The sequence below is a fragment of the Anas platyrhynchos genome, chromosome 3, assembly GCF_047663525.1.
Source record: "Anas platyrhynchos isolate ZD024472 breed Pekin duck chromosome 3, IASCAAS_PekinDuck_T2T, whole genome shotgun sequence".
NCBI lineage: Eukaryota > Metazoa > Chordata > Aves > Anseriformes > Anatidae > Anas > Anas platyrhynchos.
The window spans coordinates 21,260,688-21,282,348 of NC_092589.1; the positions used below are offsets into that span (position 1 = coordinate 21,260,688).

General features: G+C 39.2%; 1 protein-coding gene across 1 annotated transcript in view; it reads right to left on the reverse strand.

The window, feature by feature from the left end:
* Nucleotides 1-21,087, reverse strand: part of LOC140001980 (spermatogenesis-associated protein 7-like) — a 37,863-nt gene extending 16,776 nt beyond the window's left edge. Inside the window, exons 1-4 of the mRNA XM_072035100.1 lie at nt 21,018-21,087; nt 16,223-16,315; nt 13,238-13,285; nt 38-159 (exon numbers count right to left, since the gene is read on the reverse strand). Coding sequence (XP_071891201.1) covers nt 38-159; nt 13,238-13,285; nt 16,223-16,315; nt 21,018-21,060 — 306 coding nt within the window. The 5' untranslated portion in view covers nt 21,061-21,087. The remainder of the gene's footprint in view (nt 1-37; nt 160-13,237; nt 13,286-16,222; nt 16,316-21,017) is intronic.
* Between the last annotated feature and the right edge of the window lie 574 nt (nt 21,088-21,661).

A 21,661-nucleotide genomic window follows, 5' to 3' on the forward strand; every position in this document is an offset into this window, starting at 1 on the left:
ACAGGTGTAGGTCCTACGCTGTCAGAATTTCACATACCTTCTGCTGGCCTGGAGAAAAACTTCTGGAGTTGGATGATGAGGAACGAAGAACATGTACAAGATCCTTCTCATATTTCTCAAGGGCTTGAATCAATTTGTCTCGTTTCTGCTGATCCTTGTCTGCACATGTAAAAATGTAAACACAACCCTTTCCAGCTTAATCAGTGGTCAAGTCACAGACTGCAGCCCTTCACTCATCTTTTTTCCCACTGCTGTTCTGTCTCCTTCTCTTCTAATAGCAGGTAGCATACAAAGAAGGCAAACACACCTTACAAAGAAGACAACCACTCCTCTTCTAACAGTTGGTGCTTGCTGTGCTCAGAAGCACACATCTGTATGTGAAATGAATGCAACCCAGGACTTCATTATACAACTCATGCAGTAAGTAATGAGCTGTGGAAGGATAAGAGAGTACAACGGCATTTCGCTCCCATCTCCTGCCCACTCTTTCCCCTGTCCTAGACAGGGGCTGATGCAGGTCAAAACAGAGGAAAAGCTGAAGCAATTAAGTCTTTGACATTCAAGCCTATGGCAGACTGTACTGCCAAGAAGGCATGCTTTCTGTACTCATCAAACTCAGGCTGAAAAGAGTAGGGTGACACTTCTGCTAGCACCTCACACATGAAAAGGAACGAAACAGGCCTAGTCCCTTGGATCTTCAAATATCATTGAAAATATGTAAGTAAAGTGAGAGTAGGAGTAAGAATACTTAAAATAACCATTATTATTATTGTTTGTATTATATACTTATTATATATAACAGTAAGAAGAAAAATATATAGGAATAAGAAGGGGATACATGTATAAGTTATTCAAGACCACAGATGCCCTCATGAGCATATCACAATTCATCATCTTTTGCCATGACCTTACTTTTAGCAGTGCAAACATGAATGATGCATGACCAAAATTTTCAACCCTTTTTACCCACTGTGTTCCTCCCAGGCTTACCTCAGAGAAAAGGGCTATGAATTGTTATGTGTAACAAAATCTGTTTCTGTGTAAAACGGTGTTTAAAAAACAATAACCCCAGCAGCACTAGCTGAAACTAAGGATTCACCCACAAAGTAGGTAAAATGGGGTCCAGCGAGGTCCCACAGGCTGCATATGGCCCCTTTGGGTTGAAAATGCAGCTCTGTCAAAATTTCTTTGCCTTGTGGAGCTCTAGCACATGGAGGCAGGTGCCAGTACGGACAGGCAGGCCAGCAGAGATGTGCTCTGCTTCTTCCCCTCTGGATGCAGTGGCTGAGACTCCACAGACAGGCACTTCTGGAGGGTTAGAGAGGCTTTGGGTGAGCTGGTGAAATGTGATTTCTGCCTGTGTGATGTTACTGTGAAAAATATTGACTTATTCCTGACAAAATGCATGACTGGTTCTTGATTAGCGTCCTTACACTGCTGTTGTGGCAATGTACTAGAATTTAGGCTCACAATAAGCTGCTTTTTTTTTTTTTTTTTTTTTTTTTTTCCTAATAAGCAGCTCATCTTCCACTGAAATCGTGTAATTGCTGTGCACCTCACTAGTAATGTGGCAGAATAATTCTTGAAACCTGGCAAAGCAGCACTTACTGCAGGTTTTCTTTTGAGGGGGAGATGCATTGCCCTCAGTGTAGTATTGTACCATCCTGTATTTGCAGAAGAGATAGAAGAGATACAGGGTTTTAGTAAGTCTTAATAAAAGTAGTATTTCTTCTAGAAAAGGAATAGCTGAGTTTTTTTTTTTTTATTATTATTTTTTTAAAGCACTTAGATATTGCACTAAATGGTTGGTTCCTAAGAAGTCTGTGATAGCTGTTGTATGAGGCATGACACCCTGTAAGGTTGCCTCAAAGCTGTGGCCTGGCCACTGAAAAAAAACCATAGATTTCACTAATAGCTAAAATGGGATATATTGTCTCCCGAGGCATATAATCTGGCTTTCCAGTCGTGCACAGACATGAGTTCATAGCATCATCCTATTAAGAAAAACATGTTGACAATGCTAAATCCTATTTGGATGACTGGGAAGCAGGATTATACAACTCACTGGAACAAAAAAACACAAAATGTACTTGCTCAATTGCATTCGTGCAGAGATTAATACCTTCCCCTTTTATCTAGGTTTGTACAGGGCCCAACCAAACTACCCCCCAACCCTGATTAAAGACTTTGCATTCTGTAGTCCTATAAAAAAAAAAAAAGACAAGGCAGCTTGATGTAGTGTCTACGCAATGGTACTGCCAGTCAGGGTACCTGGCTTCTTTCCTAGAAATGCCAGTGATTTTTTGTGAGGCCTTGGGCAAAAGTCACATCAGTGCCTCTCCGCTCCTCTGCACGTGCTGTCTGTCTGCGTGCAGGTGAAGCAGGACAACAGCTGTCTACCCGAGGCGAGGCTGAGCCTTCACCCAGCCATGCCAAGGACAAGAAAATAAAATGTTCCAGGTCAGAAAGTCACGGGTTTTAAACAGACTTCATCTAGTATTTCGCTGATATTTTTACTATAAATGTGGGTTATAAATATGCCATGTGGCATTAAGCCTATTCAAACAAGTCCTATTCCACTGCATTATAGTTTTTGTTTCGAGTAGTTAGCAAAAACTCCTTGGCCAGAGTGCCTTGTAGCAACTTTCCCTTCCTTTCCCTAATAGACACCAGGTTTCCCAAAAAATCTGTCAGGTTTTGTATGAGCCTCAGCCACGAGACAGATTGAGGGGTCCTACACCACAGCCAGATTTGCTGACACATGTTTGCTAAGGGATTTATTTGCTTCCCTCACCTTCTAGCTCTGCTCTCTCCAGTTTCTCTTACCTCACTACTGTTTTTCCCCATTCATGTTTTTCCCATGCCCCTTCCCATGACTGAAGGGCTGCTGTGTCTCGCCCACCCCGGCACCAGTTGTGTTCCACGCTGCCTCTTCTCCAAGTCTCTCCCCTCCTCCAGGTCTCTTCCTGAAATGACCTTACCCCATGCTAACCTGGCATTCTCCCCTGATGCATGAACAAAGGAGATAAAAATGGAAGACATTCTTAGTTTTCCAGGTCACGCTGCTGGTCTTCATATCTACCCTAAATTTCTGTTTGAAAATTAGCTGTGACCCTGCCACACTGAGCAGCTTGGCCCAGTCACATGCACTGCTCAGCAGCAAGAGCTATGTAGAGGATCACAGTTACAGCACCATGGGATATCCTGAGTTGGAAGGGACCCATAAGGATCACTGAGTCCAACTCCTGGCTCCACGTAAGACCGCCCAAAAAACAGACCCTATGTCTGAGAGCCTTGTCCAAGCAATTCCGGAGCTCTGGCAGGCTTGGGGCCTTGACCACTGCCCTGCGGAGCCCATTCCAGTGCTGACCACCCTCTGGGTGCAAACCCTTTCCCTAACCCCCAGCCTGACCCTCCCCTGTCCCAGCTCCATGCCGTTCCCTCGGGTCCTGTTGCTGTCCCCAGAGAGCAGAGCTCAGCGCCTGCCCCTCCACTCCCCTCATGAGGGAGCTGCAGGCCGCCATGAGGCCTCCCCTCAGCCTGCTCTGCTCTGGGCTGAGCAAACCAAGGGACCTCAGCTGCTCCTCATATGTCTTCCCCTCTAGGTCCTTCACCATCTTTCTTGCTCTCCTTTGGACACCCTCTAATAGTTTTATGTCCTTCTTATATTGTGGTGCCCCAAACTGCACACAGCCCTGGAGGTGAGGCCACACCAGCGCAGAGCTGAGGGGGACAATCCCTTCCCTGGGAAGCTGGAGAGGCTGTGCCCGATGCACCCTAGGGTGCACCCCAGGGTTGGCCCTTTTGGCTGCCAGGGCATACTACTGACTCATATCCAAACTCACCATCAACCAAAACTCCCAGATCCCTTTCCTGTTCTTCCTTTCTCAAAATACTTCTTAATAATGACCATCAACAAAAAAGAACATGGAAACTATGTATCCCAAATGAGAGGTCTTTTTTTTTTTTTTTTTTTTTTTTTTTTTTTTTGAGCAAAAAATAGACATCCTGTGCCTCCTGTGCCTTCTGCTCTCACATCATAGCCAAGGTGTTTAAGAACTGGCTGTATTCTACAGTTAAAACTGAAACTGTGGACATCAACCTAAGGGTGGTGGGAAAGGGTTTCACTTGTCGAAGTGTATCATGATTCAGTGTTTTTCCTGAATCCTCTTACAGGATGCAACTATTTTTATTCCTGCGACAGCCAGTATCTCTTGGCTACCTATTTGCTGCTTCCCAGGCAATGCGATCACATGGCATGGCTAGTGCAGCAGTTATTTAGGCAAATGTATTCAACAGCCTTCATGTTAAACTCATGTATTTGCCAATTTATGATCCTTCCTACTGTGGCAGATGTTAATTTATTAGTGCTATTGTGCGATTTTACTGGTACTTGTGCTGGTACCTGGTACTTGTCAATGTAACAGGAAGTACAGAAAATAAAAGGGATTTAGTCAAAATCTGGCCATTTCAAAAAAGCGGAAAGATTCCGATGCTATAGCCCCCGCTCTGTTTTCCTGGCAATTCTTGTTTCTTCTTTCTAGTTAATAAAAAATCTTGTTTCTCCTTTGCTGCTGTGTGAAAGGCCCGCATACAGAACAAGCAGACACAAATTTACTCAGCTTAGTAGAAACAGTTTAGTTGATAACATGGCTCTATCAGAATGACCCAAAACAAACTTTTTTTTTTTTTTTTTAATCAGGCTTTCAGGTCTACTTACATTTGTTCTAAATAGTATGAAGAGGCAGCAAACACCTTAGACTGATTCCACAGCTGCCTTCTAAAAGAGGTTATTTTCAGGTCTAAAACAGAACATTGTGGCCCAAGTATGAGAATGGGATATAAAGCCAGAACAGGCTTCCCCTAAGTTGTTTACCAGATGTTACAAAATTCAGTGATTATAGTTAGAAACAGAATCCACACCTTGGCTCATGCCTTCATTTTTGACTCGCAGTGGGAGTTCTGGTTTACTTCCTACCAAGTATTTTAAAAGAGTTGGCTGATGTTTAACTTCTGATGAGTTTTGTAACAACAAGGAAGTTTCAAAGGACTGCAGGGAAAAAGCACAGCAAAAGTGGTAAATGAACTCCAGACCTGTCAGACTGACAACAGTCCTGAGCATATAAAAACTGAATGGCTGTTAGAAGCCTCAGTTAAAGTAAATAATATAAGCGATGCCAATCAAAAATGTTTACAAAAAATCACCGTGCTAACTTGATAAGAAAAAAAAACTGTGATTTTGATTATGGTTGAGTGATAAAGATGTGTTGGTTTAAAAGGTTTTTGTAAGCTCCTTGGCTTTGTTCTGCATGACATTTGGACAAAGAAACTGCAACATAACAAAATTACATGTGTTTGCGAAATGTCTAACTGGCTTATCTGAAAATGTTACTGGAAGTGAGGACTCCTTGCAAGGCAGGCATTTTTAATACAGGGATAACTTTTGATATTATGTTATTAAATTATTTCTTTCAGTTATCTGTAAAAACATAAAAACACTCCTTGTAAAGATCGAACAATTACAGTTGGGGAACTCATGAATAATAAAGGAGTCATTTATGGTAACAAAGCATTCTGCTTCACATAAGGTATATGCAGGCAAGTAGTACACTTTTCAGCATGGATAACTGAACCCCTCAGTTCAAGCTCTTATAGGAGGCGGGTCTAGCCAGGGAATCAGTGCTGCTCCAAAACACTCCTACCTTCTCCTACAAAAACAGCTGCTTGCCTATAAAGAGTGGAAATCTGAAGTGTAAGTACAGCGAGCCTTTACTGCAGTATCCTTTGACAGGTGGATGACTGCTGCTGGAATTATGTAACCTGCTCTAAAGCTTTACCACTCAAGAAGAGTATATAAATTGGGAAGGATGCAGAGAAGATCCATATGAATGATGAAGTCTTGAAAACATTCTTCAGGGTGACAGATTTAAAAAGTTTAATATATTTAGTTCCTCAAAAGGAGTGTTAAGAAGTAACTTCATTCCAGTTTACAAGCACCTATACACGAAACAGAAATTAGACAATACAGGCTGTCAAGCAAAGATTTACCAAGGCTGGACAAATTCATCCTTAAAGAAAGGTGCACATCCCTCATAGTGAGGTAAATTATCCTTTGGAATAGTTCAATGACAGGTGGGATGTAAACAAATGAGGTTGGACATATTTCTAGCTCCCTGCCCCAATTCTGCAAAGCAGTGGTGCGTGGAGGGAAGATTTAGGGAAAAAGCAGGATAGATAACATGGTTTATTCTTGCTGTGTCCATGAACCTCTGAGATGTGTCAGTCATTATGGATCACCTACCAAGTTCTCTGAACTTACATTTTTCTGTTTTTGCTGTTATTGTTAACTGATACCGTCTCTGATTTTGGGGCAGTGCAATACAAAGGGATACAAGAACAGTTACTTGTGATGTTCACATCTGTGGGCCCAGCACTGTAGTCTGCACTGGTAATAGTTTGTCTGGTGGGGATTGCTTATTTTGGCAATTCAGAACAAACAGTACTATTCTTTCTGTTGAAAGAATAGTATTAAGTGTTAAGGTAGGCTCAAATGCTTAGTTTTGATTTCAGATGCTCTTTGCCATGTTAACTATCACTGTGAAAAGCCCACGTTTGCACATTAATCTACAGCATGTGGGTGTTTTTTAAGCCCCAAGCTCTGGTTCAGCATTATTTGTTTTCATCAATAGTTAAATGCTGCAATACTATCAAGTGAATGAATAACAATGTTTTTATAGAGGAAGAAAAGCCTCTCAAACATCAGATATACTCAGGAAACACTGCTAAGCAGCCTTGCCTGTTGCTGTTTGCCATGTTGTTTTCCAATCCCATGCCAAATTCATCTTATTTTGCTAAAGTAAGTGCTCTCATACTGACATTAAAAGGAATTTCTCCATGAACAAAGAAGAAGAAATCGGTTCTCTGTAGTAAACCATCCAATCTGGGAATTCTTGAAACCTTTGGCCGTAACCCACTTCTGCTGTGACTGGTTTTGCTTTATGAAAAAATTCACAAACATCAATGGAGATGTCAGCATTTGACACAATTCCATTGTAGATTCTATCAAAATAAAGAAAGGACACTGTCTCTTCTTTTATTTGAGAACACAAAATCAAGATTTGGCATTTGTTTTCCTTATATGGGGGACGTAATCAATTTTTCTTAACCTTTTAGTCCTTGTAAATTAGACTTATACAAAAGGTGAGATTCACAGCTCTGTAAGTACCACCCACTCTTAACCTTTAAGTATGCAGAACTTCCTGCATAAGCAAATGAGATCAAACTCTTACACTTAGAGCACCTCCCATTCTTTCAGCCTGTTTCTCATCTGAAGTGTATTTCAGCACTTTTTTGTTACAAAAGATCAAAAATCAACCAAATCTCTCTTCCTCCCTTTTGTGTCAGTACAAATGTACAATGGCAATTTATACCTGTGAGAAGGTGGTCCAACAGGAGGATAAATCTAGCATTGTTGCTTTTGATTTTTTAAGATTCTGCTCTCCTAAGTTACTAGAATTTGGTAAAAACTCTTTATCCAAGATAGATTTTTGTCTCTTACCTGAAGCCAAAAGGCAGCAGGTGGAGGGATGTTGACCTGTCAGTTCTGCTTTATGGCAAGAAGTTATCAAGAATCTTTTTGTAGATTTTTATTACCTTGGCAAACAAAATTTCTTATAGCTAAATTGCTAATTAATTGAAGCAACTCTACATTTTGTGATTGAAAGACATTGTTGGTAAGTTGGTAAGACCGGAAGAAGAAGACTTGCATATGTTTGCAGATCACTGGCAGGAACATACAAACCTCTGAATGGATATGGGCAGGTTTTTTCTGTGGATATTGTACATAAGTATTCAAGGAGGAAGGGAATTCTAGAAGCTGAAGTACAAGAGAAATGTCAAAATGTTTCAACCCTGTTTAAAGTACTGATTGCTGAAGTAGGCTGCTTTCCCCTTTGGCAGTGGAGTAGGAATGCAAAGTTAAAATAGAGTTAGGGCACAGTGGTCATGAAATAGTCATGACTCCCACTCCCTGCATCCTTCAGTAGCTCCCAGTACCTTCTTCTTCCCCTTTCAAAAAAACCTGCTTTCAACCACACTGACTCTGAAATCGAAGGGAGGGATGTTTTTGTGAGGAAGGAAGGTTTTGTGATTAAAGGACTGCAGTAGGACTTAGAAAACTATTGTTTAATTCCCAGCTCTACATCAGGCTCTAGTGTGATCACAGGTACGATAATTAATCTCTGGTGTCTTAATTTCCTCCCTGTAAAATATTATAATAGTACACATTTACTCATTCCAGCTGGTTCATCCTTTTGGGCAGAAATACCCAGAAGATGATCTTTAGACCATGCAGTGGCTACCCCAGAGGAACTCAGATCCCAAACGGAGCTGCCAGCACTAGCACAGACTTCAAAGTGGGAGAAGAATTTATGAACCAGCCTGCTTGGTTAATAATCACTGCTAGCTGAATGTCGCAGTGCAGCCATGTTCAATATTCCCTTCCTTGTGGCTCCCTTGTAATGCTGATATACATGTTTCTTTTCAGCAGACTGCACCATTTATTATTGAAAAACATCTCACTAATGCTCCATAAACTTGCAATGATAGAAAATTGATGTTTGCATATATAAACACATTAATTTTCACTGATTGCTAAATGATCCATTCAATTGCCCAAGATTAGAGACAACTAGGATTTCTACATCTGTAAGGATGAAATTATGTTTATATAATTGACTGTATAGATTATTCACACAAACTCTAACCTTCCTGAGATAAAATGCTGCAATTTTGTATGTCTGAACTGTTTGGAGAAACAACTTGTTCTTCTTCTCAGGTATTATGGTCTTGAAAGTCACAAAGAAATTTCATCTTAAACTGTTCAAAAACACAAATAGAAATTACTATTTTGACTAATGTCTGTCTCATGCAGAAAATTAAAAAGGAATAAACACAGGTTATAAAAAGACCACTGTGTGCCACATCTAAGCACTTAACTACTCTGCTGGTAGACAGAAAAATAAAATTTCTCTTCAGGAAAGCTACCATTCCTTTTTTTCCCAAATACTAAAGCATCTGTATCTGCATACTTGTTGGTATGTTTGGGTTTCATATTTATAAAAATGAGTCACAATCCATGGAGCAATTATACGATCAACACCCTGCAAAGGGTGAATGAGAAGCAGTGTGCCACATCTAGCCTCATGTACTTACAAACAATATTACTCATAATTCCTTTTGGGTAAATGTATACACTGTACTCTGAGAAGGCAAAGGGAATCGTGCAGTACATGCAACACTCTCATCTTGACATTGTAGGTAGTTGACCTTGGCTCAGTAATCAGATCCTGGTACAACAGGCAAAGGAATGGCTTTGTCTTCAAACCAAGACCTTGGAGATTTAAGGGTGGTCCCAGAGAGCCAAATTTAATTTAGGTCCTCAGATGCAAGATTTATTAAGTTGGGTAGAGTGAATTGCTGTACCCTACCACAGCTTTCCATCTCTGACAGTGCAGGTGTGCTTGTTTTGCTGAACCATTACTCAATACTATGCTAATGGAGGCAGAACAGAGACTACAAAACTGTGAGGAAAACCATACATCAAAGCAGGCCTTGGTGGAGTTGCTCTCATCCCTGGAATGGGAAAGATTTAGGGCAGGGTGTCCAGAGCCAGCACCTTTCCCTGGAGTGGTGGGCTGTGTCTGTGATGGAGCCAAAAAGCTAAGCTTTAGTCAGGCTTTTCAGATTGCAGGACTTACCAACTAACAGTTTGGGTGGCTCATTTTCTTGCATGAAGTGTGGGTTACCTTTATGGCTTCCTCCATTTATGTCTGTTTTTGATAAATCTTCCATGAGTGTTAAGTTTTTCCCAGTTTCCTGCCAGCTCATCTGGGACAGCTTCATGTGCATATCAGCCAAGGTTTCTGCTCGTCTTATTGAGTTGAGCAGCCTCAGGAGATCTGACTCAAACTTGGGCTCTGTGAATCTGGGACAAAGCATCACAGTATCACAGAATATTGGTTGGAAGAGACTGCCGGAGCCTACGGGCCATGGGAACACTCTTTCCTGCTTTCAAGCTCCATGAAATGTAATTCAGCTATAGCTCTTAATGCCTAATAACTGAGGAACTTGGAGGACTTCCTGTGTGCAACAGGTAAGTTTAATTCTCAAGCTCAATGCTGTATAAATAATTATTTTGATTTTTCACTTTCATTGGTATAAAATTTTAGAACTTTAACATTTCCTTTGGAACAGAAATTCTTGTTGATTGCTAAGACAATCTTCTGAAACCTGGCTACTGCTGTGTTCAGCATAACTTAAGCGCTTTCCATACTTGTTAGATGCTCTTTCTAGTAAATGTGGCTTCTGCTGAGAACATGAAATGTAAACATCCTCCTAGTCAGGCACTTTTAACACTGGGATGGCCATGGAATCACTGTTTTCATAGTAGTTTCAAAAGTTATGCCGCTCTCATGACTAACAAAGCTGGCACTTTCAATGCTTTGTATACCAGATGTAAAGGTCGTGAGCAGAATTCCTTATATAACATAAATACAGCTAACTCAATGACACTCTTACCAACTGCAACATTAGTAACTCCACACAAACCTAAAACAGCAAAAAGCCCAATTTAAAACCATGCTTTTTTTACCCCTAAAATTGAAAATCCAGGATATACCTGAAGACACTCAGGAGATAGCCCTACACATTGCATGTTTCCCATCCCATGTATGCAGTTTTTAACCTAAAGTGCACTAATGCAGAGAGTTTGTGAAATGGTGCATTTTCACATTGTCAAAAAAGTGTTTTATTTACAGTGTTTACATTTTATTTAGTGTTTTATCTACAGTGTATTTATTCTTAAAATGAAACAAAACACTGTATTTTGTTCTGGCTTTTCAGAATTGATCTCTGCAGGTGTTTCATTTATTTTATTTTATTTTATTTTATTTTATTTTATTTTATTTTATTTTATTTTATTTTATTTTATTTTATTTTAATTTTTGTTTCACTATATTTTCTTTATTTTAAGAGGTTTGCATATGTCTGCATCACTACCAAGTGACCTGAATTTTCTCCTTGCAGCTGACTGGTAAAATGGGTGCTGTTCAACACACATTGCACATTTGGAAATCAAGGTTTTAACTACATGAGTGTATGGATTGAGGACAGGTAAAATGTACCGATGTACCGCATCAGAATGCGCATCTGTCAAATTTCTTGTGTGTTCTGTTAAATTTCAAGGTTTTAGAAACATACCATAAATAGCAGCTAGTAGTATCAATAGTGGAAATGATTGTAGGAGAGAATTTTACATGAAAAGAAGAAAATGCATAATCTTCAACTAAGTAGAAAATTAGTTTTGTTCTCTTATTATTCTAGAAGGCTGGCAAAAAAAAAAAAAGCCTTTTTTTTTTTTGTCTTTGAATATGCTAATGATAAACAGAAGCCTATTTTTGTAGGCATAGTCATTTTATGCTGTAGAAATGATTTGCACATCAACCCTATTAGCAGTGATTGTACCTCCATTGTGCTACTGTCCTACTTAACACTTCACATGAAATAAATTCTGATCTGTCCTTTTACCGTGACTTCTAAATTTTGCGTTTTATCTTTCCAGGGACAAAACTACTTTTGCTAAGACAGACATTTCTGTAGATAACCTGTCAGAAAAAGAACATAGTTGATACACGGTATGTTTTAGTGAAGAAAAATATTAAATGAAGAAGGTGATTCCATAGCAGGATACTGATAGTTAAAAGACACAAATGATAATGGGTCCTCACTTCCTCTGACTGAGAATCTCATGTTATGTCTTCTGTGTGCAGGAGTCTTATACTCGCATGGCTTCTAAATTAAGAGGAATCACACACACAGTACATTCCTAATTAGCTGTACAAGAGAAATGCTAGGAGAGCATTATACCAAACACAGATTCCTTCTGATTCATCATCTTCTAGGGAAGCTTGTTATTGTAGCTAACATGGGTAGCTCAACAAATACTATGTCCTCTTGATCTTCTCTGGCAAGGGAGATCCTATGCCTCATGCACTTCTGTGAGAGGATCATCTCTCTGTGAAACATTAAAATCAATCAAGAATAGTAAGTTTAAAATGATTATATGAAAGACAGTACTGAGGAAAGGCTAATATGATATCGAGCATAAGGTATTAAAAAACAAAGAGAAGAGAATTTTTACTGTGATGTGTTGTGATCCTGAATTAATCCTCTTGCTCTCCTATACTGAAGCTCTCTTATGATCCTTTTTTTTTTCTTTCTGAATCTTTACAGGAATGAGTTATGTTTGCCTTCAAGGCTTGGGTGTATCTTGCTTAAACAACTGCATCTCGGTATTGTCTTTGAGCTGTCTTTGCTTCCAACTGCATTCCCCACTCAGAGCAATATTTTACTGCAGATCTCTGATAAATGATACCTACTGTGCATGCCCTGTGAAAAAATAGCACCTCCACTTTTCTGGATTTTAAAATTTGTTCTTAAAATGCCAGTTTTCTGTGTAGAAAGGGTGCGTGCTTACATGTATGTTACTATCAAACAGATAGTAGGATATGCCTCACAACCAGATGAATGAAGAAATCTAAACTCATTCCACAATGAACTCTTTATTTTCAGGTAGAGATGAATGTATTGCTTTTCATCAATTTTCCTCCTTTCAAACAAGGAAGGGTAGAAGAGGTTTTGCCTACACATTGGGTACTGCAGGCTTCAGCCAAGAGGTGGCGTTAAGATGCAGTGCAATGTTCTCTTACCAAAAAAGCATTAATTTCTCAAACCCTGTTTTAACTACAGCATACCTGATGCCTAGGGATACACAAAGCAGTTAAGTTAATTAAAAATACAATGTGGATAAGCAAGGAATTCAATAGGCCAGTGGCCTGAGTTTAGACCAGAAAACTCAAACAATGTATGCCTCAAACAACCATTGCTTTGAAGTATGTATATCGAAGAGTCCCTCAGTTTGCAAGTTAGGATGCGTCTGTGCAAACATGAACCAACTGATATCTACAGCTATTATTCTAGATATTAACTTAGATACTTAGATACATAGATGCTTAGATACATAGACACTAGATATTATCTTAACCACACTTGGAATGATGAGTATTTTAGGCACACATATGCCTCTTCAGAATATCTTCATCATAAAAGAAGGCAAGTATTTACAAACCAAACAAATGAAGCCAGACCTATTTTGAAAACAAAACAAAACTATACTCACATTTAACACTGGTATGCAAACTCTTTGGTGCAGATGAATCAACAGCAGCTGTATTAACAAAAAGAAAGTTCAGTCCAAGGAAACACTAACATCCCAAATAATCTTACCAAAAAGGGACAGAGATGAAGCTGGCCGTCTCAAGGTGCTGAATTCCCCATGGAAATGTTGTACAAGTATGCATAATGTTAGCATTATTCATAGTGCAGATCTGCAAACTATCTAACCCTATTTTTTTCCTGGAGATCTCTACTATTTTCTTCCTGCTATTATATTGCCCAACAGTCAGCTTTCAAAGGTAGCATAGCTTAAATGCAGTCAAGTCACTTGAGTTATGCTATATTACACCAACTGAGGATTTGAACCCTTGTCTTTAGCTGGGTAAAATAGTAGGACAAGTGCCTCAGCAGTGCTGCTGTTGATTCAATATCAAACCTGGACCTGAATTTTGCAGCTATAGCGCATCTTTACTTCAGTATAGAAATAAGAGTTAGTGCAGCTAACTTTATAAACCTTCTTTTTAGTTTACAAGTTAAGAAAAGCTGTATACATTTTATTTCAGCCTCTGTTGCTTCCCAAAAAGTTTATACTTCAGGGATGAGTAGTGCAGCTGCTATCAGTCAATGTAAACTGGCAAGTGATGGTGTATTAGTGATTTTCAGGTTGTCCTGAGACTCAAGGTCATCAGTTCTTTATCATCTTTCTATCAGGAGAAGTTATTTGATAATATGATTACATTGGCAGTTTGTATATAGTGTTTTCTGTCATTTGCTTATTCTTTTTTTGTTGCAAAAGGTTAAATCAAGTGAATTTCAAGGAACAAAGCCCTGTCACTCTACTGCTGCATGTTCTTCAGTAAGTCACATGTCTGTACAGGAGATGGCTAATGGAGCTGTATGTCTGATTGCATATACTTGGAGATAGCTGCAATATATGGGGAAATAAAATTTTTGACTGTGGAGGGAAAAGTAATCACTCAGGAGAAGTACAATACTCCAGTTTCGTTTGAAGGACATTGACTCCATTTTCATCCAAGACACTTTGGTGATTACTGCTAAATGTCACAGCAAATCAGAGCTTGTAAAAGTGCTCCAAACGATGTTTCAGACGTGCAGGTCTAGCTCTGATTGGAGTGAGGCCAAACAGGCAGAATTTCAAAAAGCAGCTATATTTCCAAAGGACTGGTGAATATTTAGAAGGGTGCTGGAGAAGGCCTCTAGACAACCCTGACCAGATTTTTCAGAGGTACAAAGCCCTATCATCTGCAACATGTGGAAACTCAGCACTTTAGAGCATCAAGGTATGTACAGATGAAAACCTTGATATCCTTGCATTATTATGGTTTTCAATGTTTGTGAGTTTAACTCTACAAGGAGAACCTGAAAGGAATGAGGAAGCATTACAATAGGTAAAATATGTGTTTTAATGTTAGAGGTTTCTGCTCTAGTATGCTCCAAATCTAACTTCTGAGAACTATAATTTCAGGTGATAAAACACAAGATAATTAGAAATTTTAGCCACTGGAAATTTTGATTGGCATCTACGGTGAGAAGGTCTTTCCAGTCTGACTGAATTGAGCTACAGACGTGCAGGACTGACATTGAGAAAAGGAAAGTTGAAACCTGCTTTGGAACAAAGCACTTGGCTTCTTTTATGCCAAGAATATCTTCTGTGTATTTTCTTTGGAGCTCTAAGAATGTAATAGACAAAACAACTGAAAAAACATCTTTGAGTTGTTTTCTTCCTTTTATTTTTCAATCTTCACTCCCTCATTTTAGGCTTCACCAGTTGAGAATGAAACAAGTTTCAATTATATATGGCAGTCTTTGCTGTTCTTAATTAGTTTTGATGCTTCTGTATATTTATGAGCAATGCACCAGGATTAGAGTTCTACAGCCCTTATAGTTCTCTATTTCTGTGACATTAGGCAAGCAGTAGCAAAAGTCACTTAAGTACAACAGTATGCAGCAGCAATCCAGCCTCGGGGCGCCAATATGAGTGGGATGGTCACGAACTATAGGGAGGTGGAGGTCGTGCAAATTTTAAATGTTTGTTCTGATACCATGATAAAATGATGCACTTGATTTGAGGCAGGCAGTCTAAGATAAAGCACTTGGCACTGCAAATTGCCAAAAGGATTGCTCTCCTGGCAAAAAATGATTGCAGCAGCAATCTGATCTATTGTTCTACAGCTATGTGTTATTATAAAGCTCGCTGCATGTTATCAGTGTTGTTAAAAAGGCTGGAAGCCCAAGGACTGGAAGTCTTGCAGTAACCTAACTAGGGCTATGACCATTCACTTTAGTTGTTTTCGTCTGCACCTGAAGCACCAGGAACTTTACACAGCTCCAGACAACCAACAGAGGACATTTTTTTTTAATCCCAAATTCTCCTTCTAGCAGTTTGCAGCTATTTACAGAAGAGAGGATGTTTGAAAAGCTCTCTCAAATGTAATTGCATACTACTGGAACTTCTCTCTAGGGTATTTAGGACTGATTCTGTAACTTTCTAAACTTCCAAAGCTGAAACCTCACTGTTATTTTTCTAATGGATCCTCCCCATTAAACAAAAACCTGTCCTAGCTCTCATTCTACTTTTCCTGTTAGTCAACGGCCATATCTATCTAAACAGAAACCATTATTAAAAGAAACCAGGGGAATTAAACAATATCACCCTTCCTAAAATTAACTTGTCCTTTTGTAGAATGGACATACTCTGTATACTTCAATCTTCTCAGCAGTTAGGATTGCTTCTCCCAAAGCAAGGTTACAGTTCCGATCAAGAGGTCTACATATCTCCTCCTTTACAGCATGCTGTATTATGCCTCAGCTTTAAATTCTTCTACACCTCTTGAGTTAATGAAAAGGAGATGGAGAAAGGGTGAAGAAATTCATCAGCCAGTCAAAACTAAGGACAACCAGTGTCTCTTGGAATATGATTTCACCTTTCAACTAAAAGGATAACATCAACAATGAAGACCACACATACCTTTGGCAGACATCAGTTTCTTGTAATGAGCAGCCATGTGATCTTGAATGATGTACTGATTGGAGAACTTGCAGGAAGATCCAGGAGAAAAAACTGCAAAAGGAAGAAGTCTTAGTTCATTCAGTGGGACAAGAAATATCTCAAGAGATGGCTCTGAAAACATTGTAGTATTTATCATCTCTTGCTTGTAACAAAATCAAGTCTATATTCTTTAATTTCTTTCAAGAAGTAAGGGTAACAGAAGATATAACATTAAAAAGTGGTAAATTATTTATTTTTTTTTGAATATTTTGTAATACCTGAGAATTATCGCTTGCAATAAGTAATGCATGAGCATTAGACGTTATAGAACTGTGAAGAAGAACAGATCTCACTATATAATATCTGATATAATAGGAAACACATTTTGAAAGATTTAACACTAGAGACTAGGACAAAGAACTAGAAAAAAAATGAAGAGGAATATCTCACCTCTTGGTAATACCAGGCCTAGCTCTACCTCTTTTTAGTGAGGAAAATGGACTGGATATATGCAAAGACAGAAGTGGGCCCAGAAAAGAAACCAGAATGTGGAACAGAAATGTGTTATGCACAAACTGCCTGTGACACTCCTCTGAATCTCTGTCCAGCAAGATTTCTTCAGTCAGGAAGAATTTGTCTCTATATTGGACAGAAGTTCATTAGCCCAGGGAAAAATTCAAGAAATGGATAGGTATTCACTTATTTGTCATTTTAACCTAGTACGGTGGCAGGGATAGATTATTGTATTTCAAGCTGTTTCTGAACAAAAAAAAAAATAATTTTTGGATTTCTTCTCAAATCACCTGATAAGGTTTTTAGATAGAAAATTGCTAGCAAATAATACTAAAATACAGTCAGAATACTTGAGATCAGAAACTTAACGTGCCTTTCACCTTTCATCCACAGATACCGAATAGCCCTTACAGAGATATAATCACCCATCCAACCTATTCAAATTTGGCTTCTGACACAATGAAATAAAAGACCATTTCATCATTCATGTCCACAACATAGAATTTCAGCTAATGACTTAGCTTCAAAGTCTGTATTTGAAATTTTATTTGTATTTGAAAAAAGAGGAGACATTGTGTTGGGAGTTTGGGAATCAATTCTTCTAACCTCAGTTTGGCTGCTTTCTTTCTGTGTTGCTTTTCCTTGTCTGAATTACTTGCCTACCAAGTGAGACAGTGCTATGAACTGTTTTTCACTGCCAGGGAGCTTGACTACATTCAATTTGTTGTGTCATCTTTTGGACAAGCACCATAACAAAGAGTGGGACAGAACACCTAATGCCATTTTCGTTGCTTCGTTTAGTATTATTTTAGTGATGTGCTCCGGCAAGTGACCGAAGGCCTGCCAGAAAGGCACTGACATGAAACCCAGCTTTCAACAGCCTGTCCAACACATCACATCCCAACGTGACCAGCCAGAGAAAGGTGGTGTTATTCCCACTTTAGGACCACTGGTTCTGATTGTTCATCAAACACGTGTGCACAGCTAGCGTGCTTGCACAGCGACACAAGCAGGTGCTGAGATATCAACTGAAATAAAGACTCTATGTTTGCTATAAAACAATGGAGAACTTGGTGGAAAATTATGACCAAATTGCACTTATCTCTTGTGACAATGAAATTCAGTGTGTGGTACTTGTACCACAATGGGATCTGATACTTGAAGCAGACAAATGTGAAGCTCAAAAAAATTCTAATCATGAGCATTTACCATGAGTCCAATTTCAATCAGTGAAACCACTCATGGGTGTCAGTACCAGCCTAAAGAAATCAAATAGTTAAAATCACTACTATTCTGTTCCAAAGCTTTTATGTACTTGAGACTAGTAGTTACTCACTTCCCAAAACTTCAAAAATGTAATTTTTTCATGAACCTCCTGCTGGCAAAAGTATCTGGAACGAGCTCTTCGGTAATAGGCAGCAACATCCCTAGCAGGTGTAAAGTGGGGCAGCACTAGTGAGTTCAAGTAATGCCAGTATCCTAAATCACAACAACCTGAGGTTCTTGCCACTAAGGAAAATAAAATAGTATTTTGGGAAATATCCCAAATACTTCCCTAATTGGCAGTGACAGCCTGGATTCAATATATGCAGTGAAAAAGACAGCATGACAGAAGAACAATGTGACAATCCAAACAATATCCAAGGATTAAAAAGGGATGGAAAATCCATTTATAAAAGAACATTCTTCTCAAAATAAATTACAGCTCCAAATTTGAAATGCTGAAGATGTACAAGGCACTAGTAGTTTAATCTAATTTTTTGTCTTTCATATTTTCTAAATCTATCTTGGGTACAGAAAATTACTAACATTGTGCAATAAGCAGCATTGTGGTTATTCCTATATAAGAAAAGAAAGAGAGAGATAAAGATATAGAAAGAAAGAAAGAAAGAAAGAAAAAAAGAAAGAAAGAAAGAAAGAAAGAAAGAAAGAAAGAAAGAAAGAAAGAAAGAAAGAAAGAAAGAAAGAAAGAAAGAAAGAAATCTCTCCTCTGAAAAGAGGACATGAAAAACCCATCCATATCTCAAAGATGTTTTAAGGATAAACACAATAAAATGGAGAGGATGGGATGTCACAGGAATACCTCCAACCTGTAGAAAGGGTTTATACAAGCACACTGGAAAAATTAACACTTTTATACAGATTTTTCTTTTGTTCTCGTTTACATCTTTGAATAACTTTAAATTGAGGGAAATGTTAAACAGAAATACTCATGGAATATTATTAGCCCTGTTTGAGGCTCTGTTTGTGTCTGTATGGGGCAAATACACGTCAGGTCAAACTGAAGAAGTCAGTGCTGTAAAGGCAGGCAGAGTTCTCAAGTCCATGTTTGAACAGAATCAAATTTCAGTATTTGCTGTCATCTTCCACATACAACATTTAACCTGTTGCTTTATCCAAGGTTTCAGGAGTTTTGACATTTTCTATGTATGGGCACAGATCTACACACAGGAATTTGTCTGCTTTTGAAAATCTTTCTATAACTGAGTACTGTCGTATCTTCAAGACATTTCTGTCTTGCTTCTACATCTGAGGAGAGATCTCCAGGAAACACAGATCCAAGAATGAGATATAAAGAACAGTGACAAATCTCTAAACACTGACTCTTTTTATTTCCTGCTTTGTAACAACTTCCCTAGTAATTTATTATAGTCCTGAATGTGTAGTTGTGTGACGACTAATTTACTTAGTTCCACTGATTGAACTGCAACAGATTACTCCTGCAAATCATGTCTGGAGAATATATCATGTCCAGAGGTATAATGTCATACCATAAATCCAGTTGTAGCAGTATTAAAGTTTGACTGATACACAATGACAGTGATAAAACATGTCTTTTCTGTGTAGCTGAAAAACAAAAATATGCTTTTGCAAAACACAAGAGGTGACTTTGCTTCTCACCAGCCTGCTGGCTGAAAGCCATGACTTTTTGTGTCTTATAGGAGGAAAAGCATGTTCTCAAGAACACGTCAACTGTTACTCTTTAAAAGGCTAGTGTAACAGTGGTGCTTCCATGCTGCAAATAGTTTATATTTATACCATCACTAGCTGCTAATTCCTACAAGTGGAACTTTCACAATGTGGGGACAAAGCTACATGTACTTCTAATCAACAAATAAAACCAGTAATAATTAAGGCAACATCAAAAACTTGGAAACGCCAAATTCTTTTTAACCCTTTTTATTACTGGACATCTCTGCAATATCCTTGGCCTTGCTTTTGTGAACTGATAAAAGCATCCTCTACCACTGCAAGGAAAGAGCTATCCAGTACCATAAGCAGCAGTTCACTGTTAACGGTTCTACATCTATTCGTCTGTGTACATTTATTGCCTCATTTTGTATTTAAAGCCTAACCTGGAGGGGAGAGAGACCACCTCCTCACTGCATTTGTCTCACACCTGGCAAGGTAGAACATTTGCCCACTGCTAAGGCCACAGAGCTTGCTTCAGTGCAGATAAAATAGTCACCAGTGAGACAATCTCTCAGCACAGTGGCCCAGTCAATGCCTGACAAATGGTTTACAGATCTTCTTACTTTGGTTCAGCTTCATAATTATTCCAAGCTGCTCTCCTTCTGTGTGAGTAGTTCTCTGTATTTTCAGCTACAGGAAGCACTGGCAGGCACTGAGCTTCGGCTCCTGCATTGAGGATCTAACGGAGGTGTCTCTGCTTCTCTCCCTTCCAGAGAATATGCCTGTATCACTTCATACAGAAACCAATATGACAGACTGCTGAGGTGGAAACATAGTAAATGTCCTTCTGCTGGTCTTTTGGGGTTTCTTGGAAAAGGTGGGAAGAGAAAGACGGCAGGAAGAGAAGGATGGCAGGATAACACCCTGACATGCAGCACTCACTGTGTGCAGAATTAAATGCTTCCGACTGCAGCTGGGCTTTGTCAAGGGAGGGACAAAGGAGAAAACTGGGGGTGGGTGGAGTGGTTTGCCAGTGTCTAGGGAAGGACTGAAACTATGTAGATCTGGAGAAGGTAAAGCAGAAAAACACTTCTGAAGAGAAAAGCTTCAGGCAGCTGCACAGCTTTCTGTGGTTCTTCTAGAGGTGGTTGGCAAAGATCCTGAACAGGAAAGCTGATCGACTGATTCAGAAGATGAGACTTCTGCAGTAACAGATATTAGAAACACTTATCTACTTTATATCGATTCTATAATAAAATGCCTATCTCCAATAATCTCATAATATTCAAGCTCTTATTCCAAAATAAGAGCAGGTAGGCACCCCTCACGTAATAATCTGAATACTTACTGCTACTTTTCAGACTCAGGTGTCCTCTGAAAGGCCACATCATGGAGTATGTAGGCACCGTGGTTATCTGGCACCTTTGGTAGGGAAGGAAAATGTATTGGTTACATATGAAGGAAACATTGAGTTGAGAAGTATGATCATCTATTTGCAGGCCCTGTGGGGATTGCAGAAGAGTCATCTCCTGGCCAGAATTCTCCGCTACAACTAAAACAGGTATGAAGTGGCTGGCACATTGAAATTTATTTTCCCCACCAGATTAATTTTGTTTGTTTTAATTCCTACCAAGTAGTGCGACCACTTTGACCAGATGCTCTGTGAGAATATTCCCTATTACAACAGCCTCTACAGGGCAATTTCCCGCAGGCCACAAAAATGAGCCATGGCATTGCGCAAATGTCACATATTTTGCAACGTGAAACATCGCCTTTGCAGAACATAAATCTTCCAGGCAAAAGAAGGAGCAGCGCAGTATGCTACTGTGCTGCTTGTGCCCAAGGGAAGTAGTGGGGAAAAAAGCACAGCGTAAAAAGATTTTCAGAAGATAGTCTGTGAAATAAGTTATTAGGCTAACACAGCACAGAAGTGGTGCCTAGGAAAGCACAGCAAAGAAAGCACACAAGCCCCCTCTCCTTGCAAATAAAGGG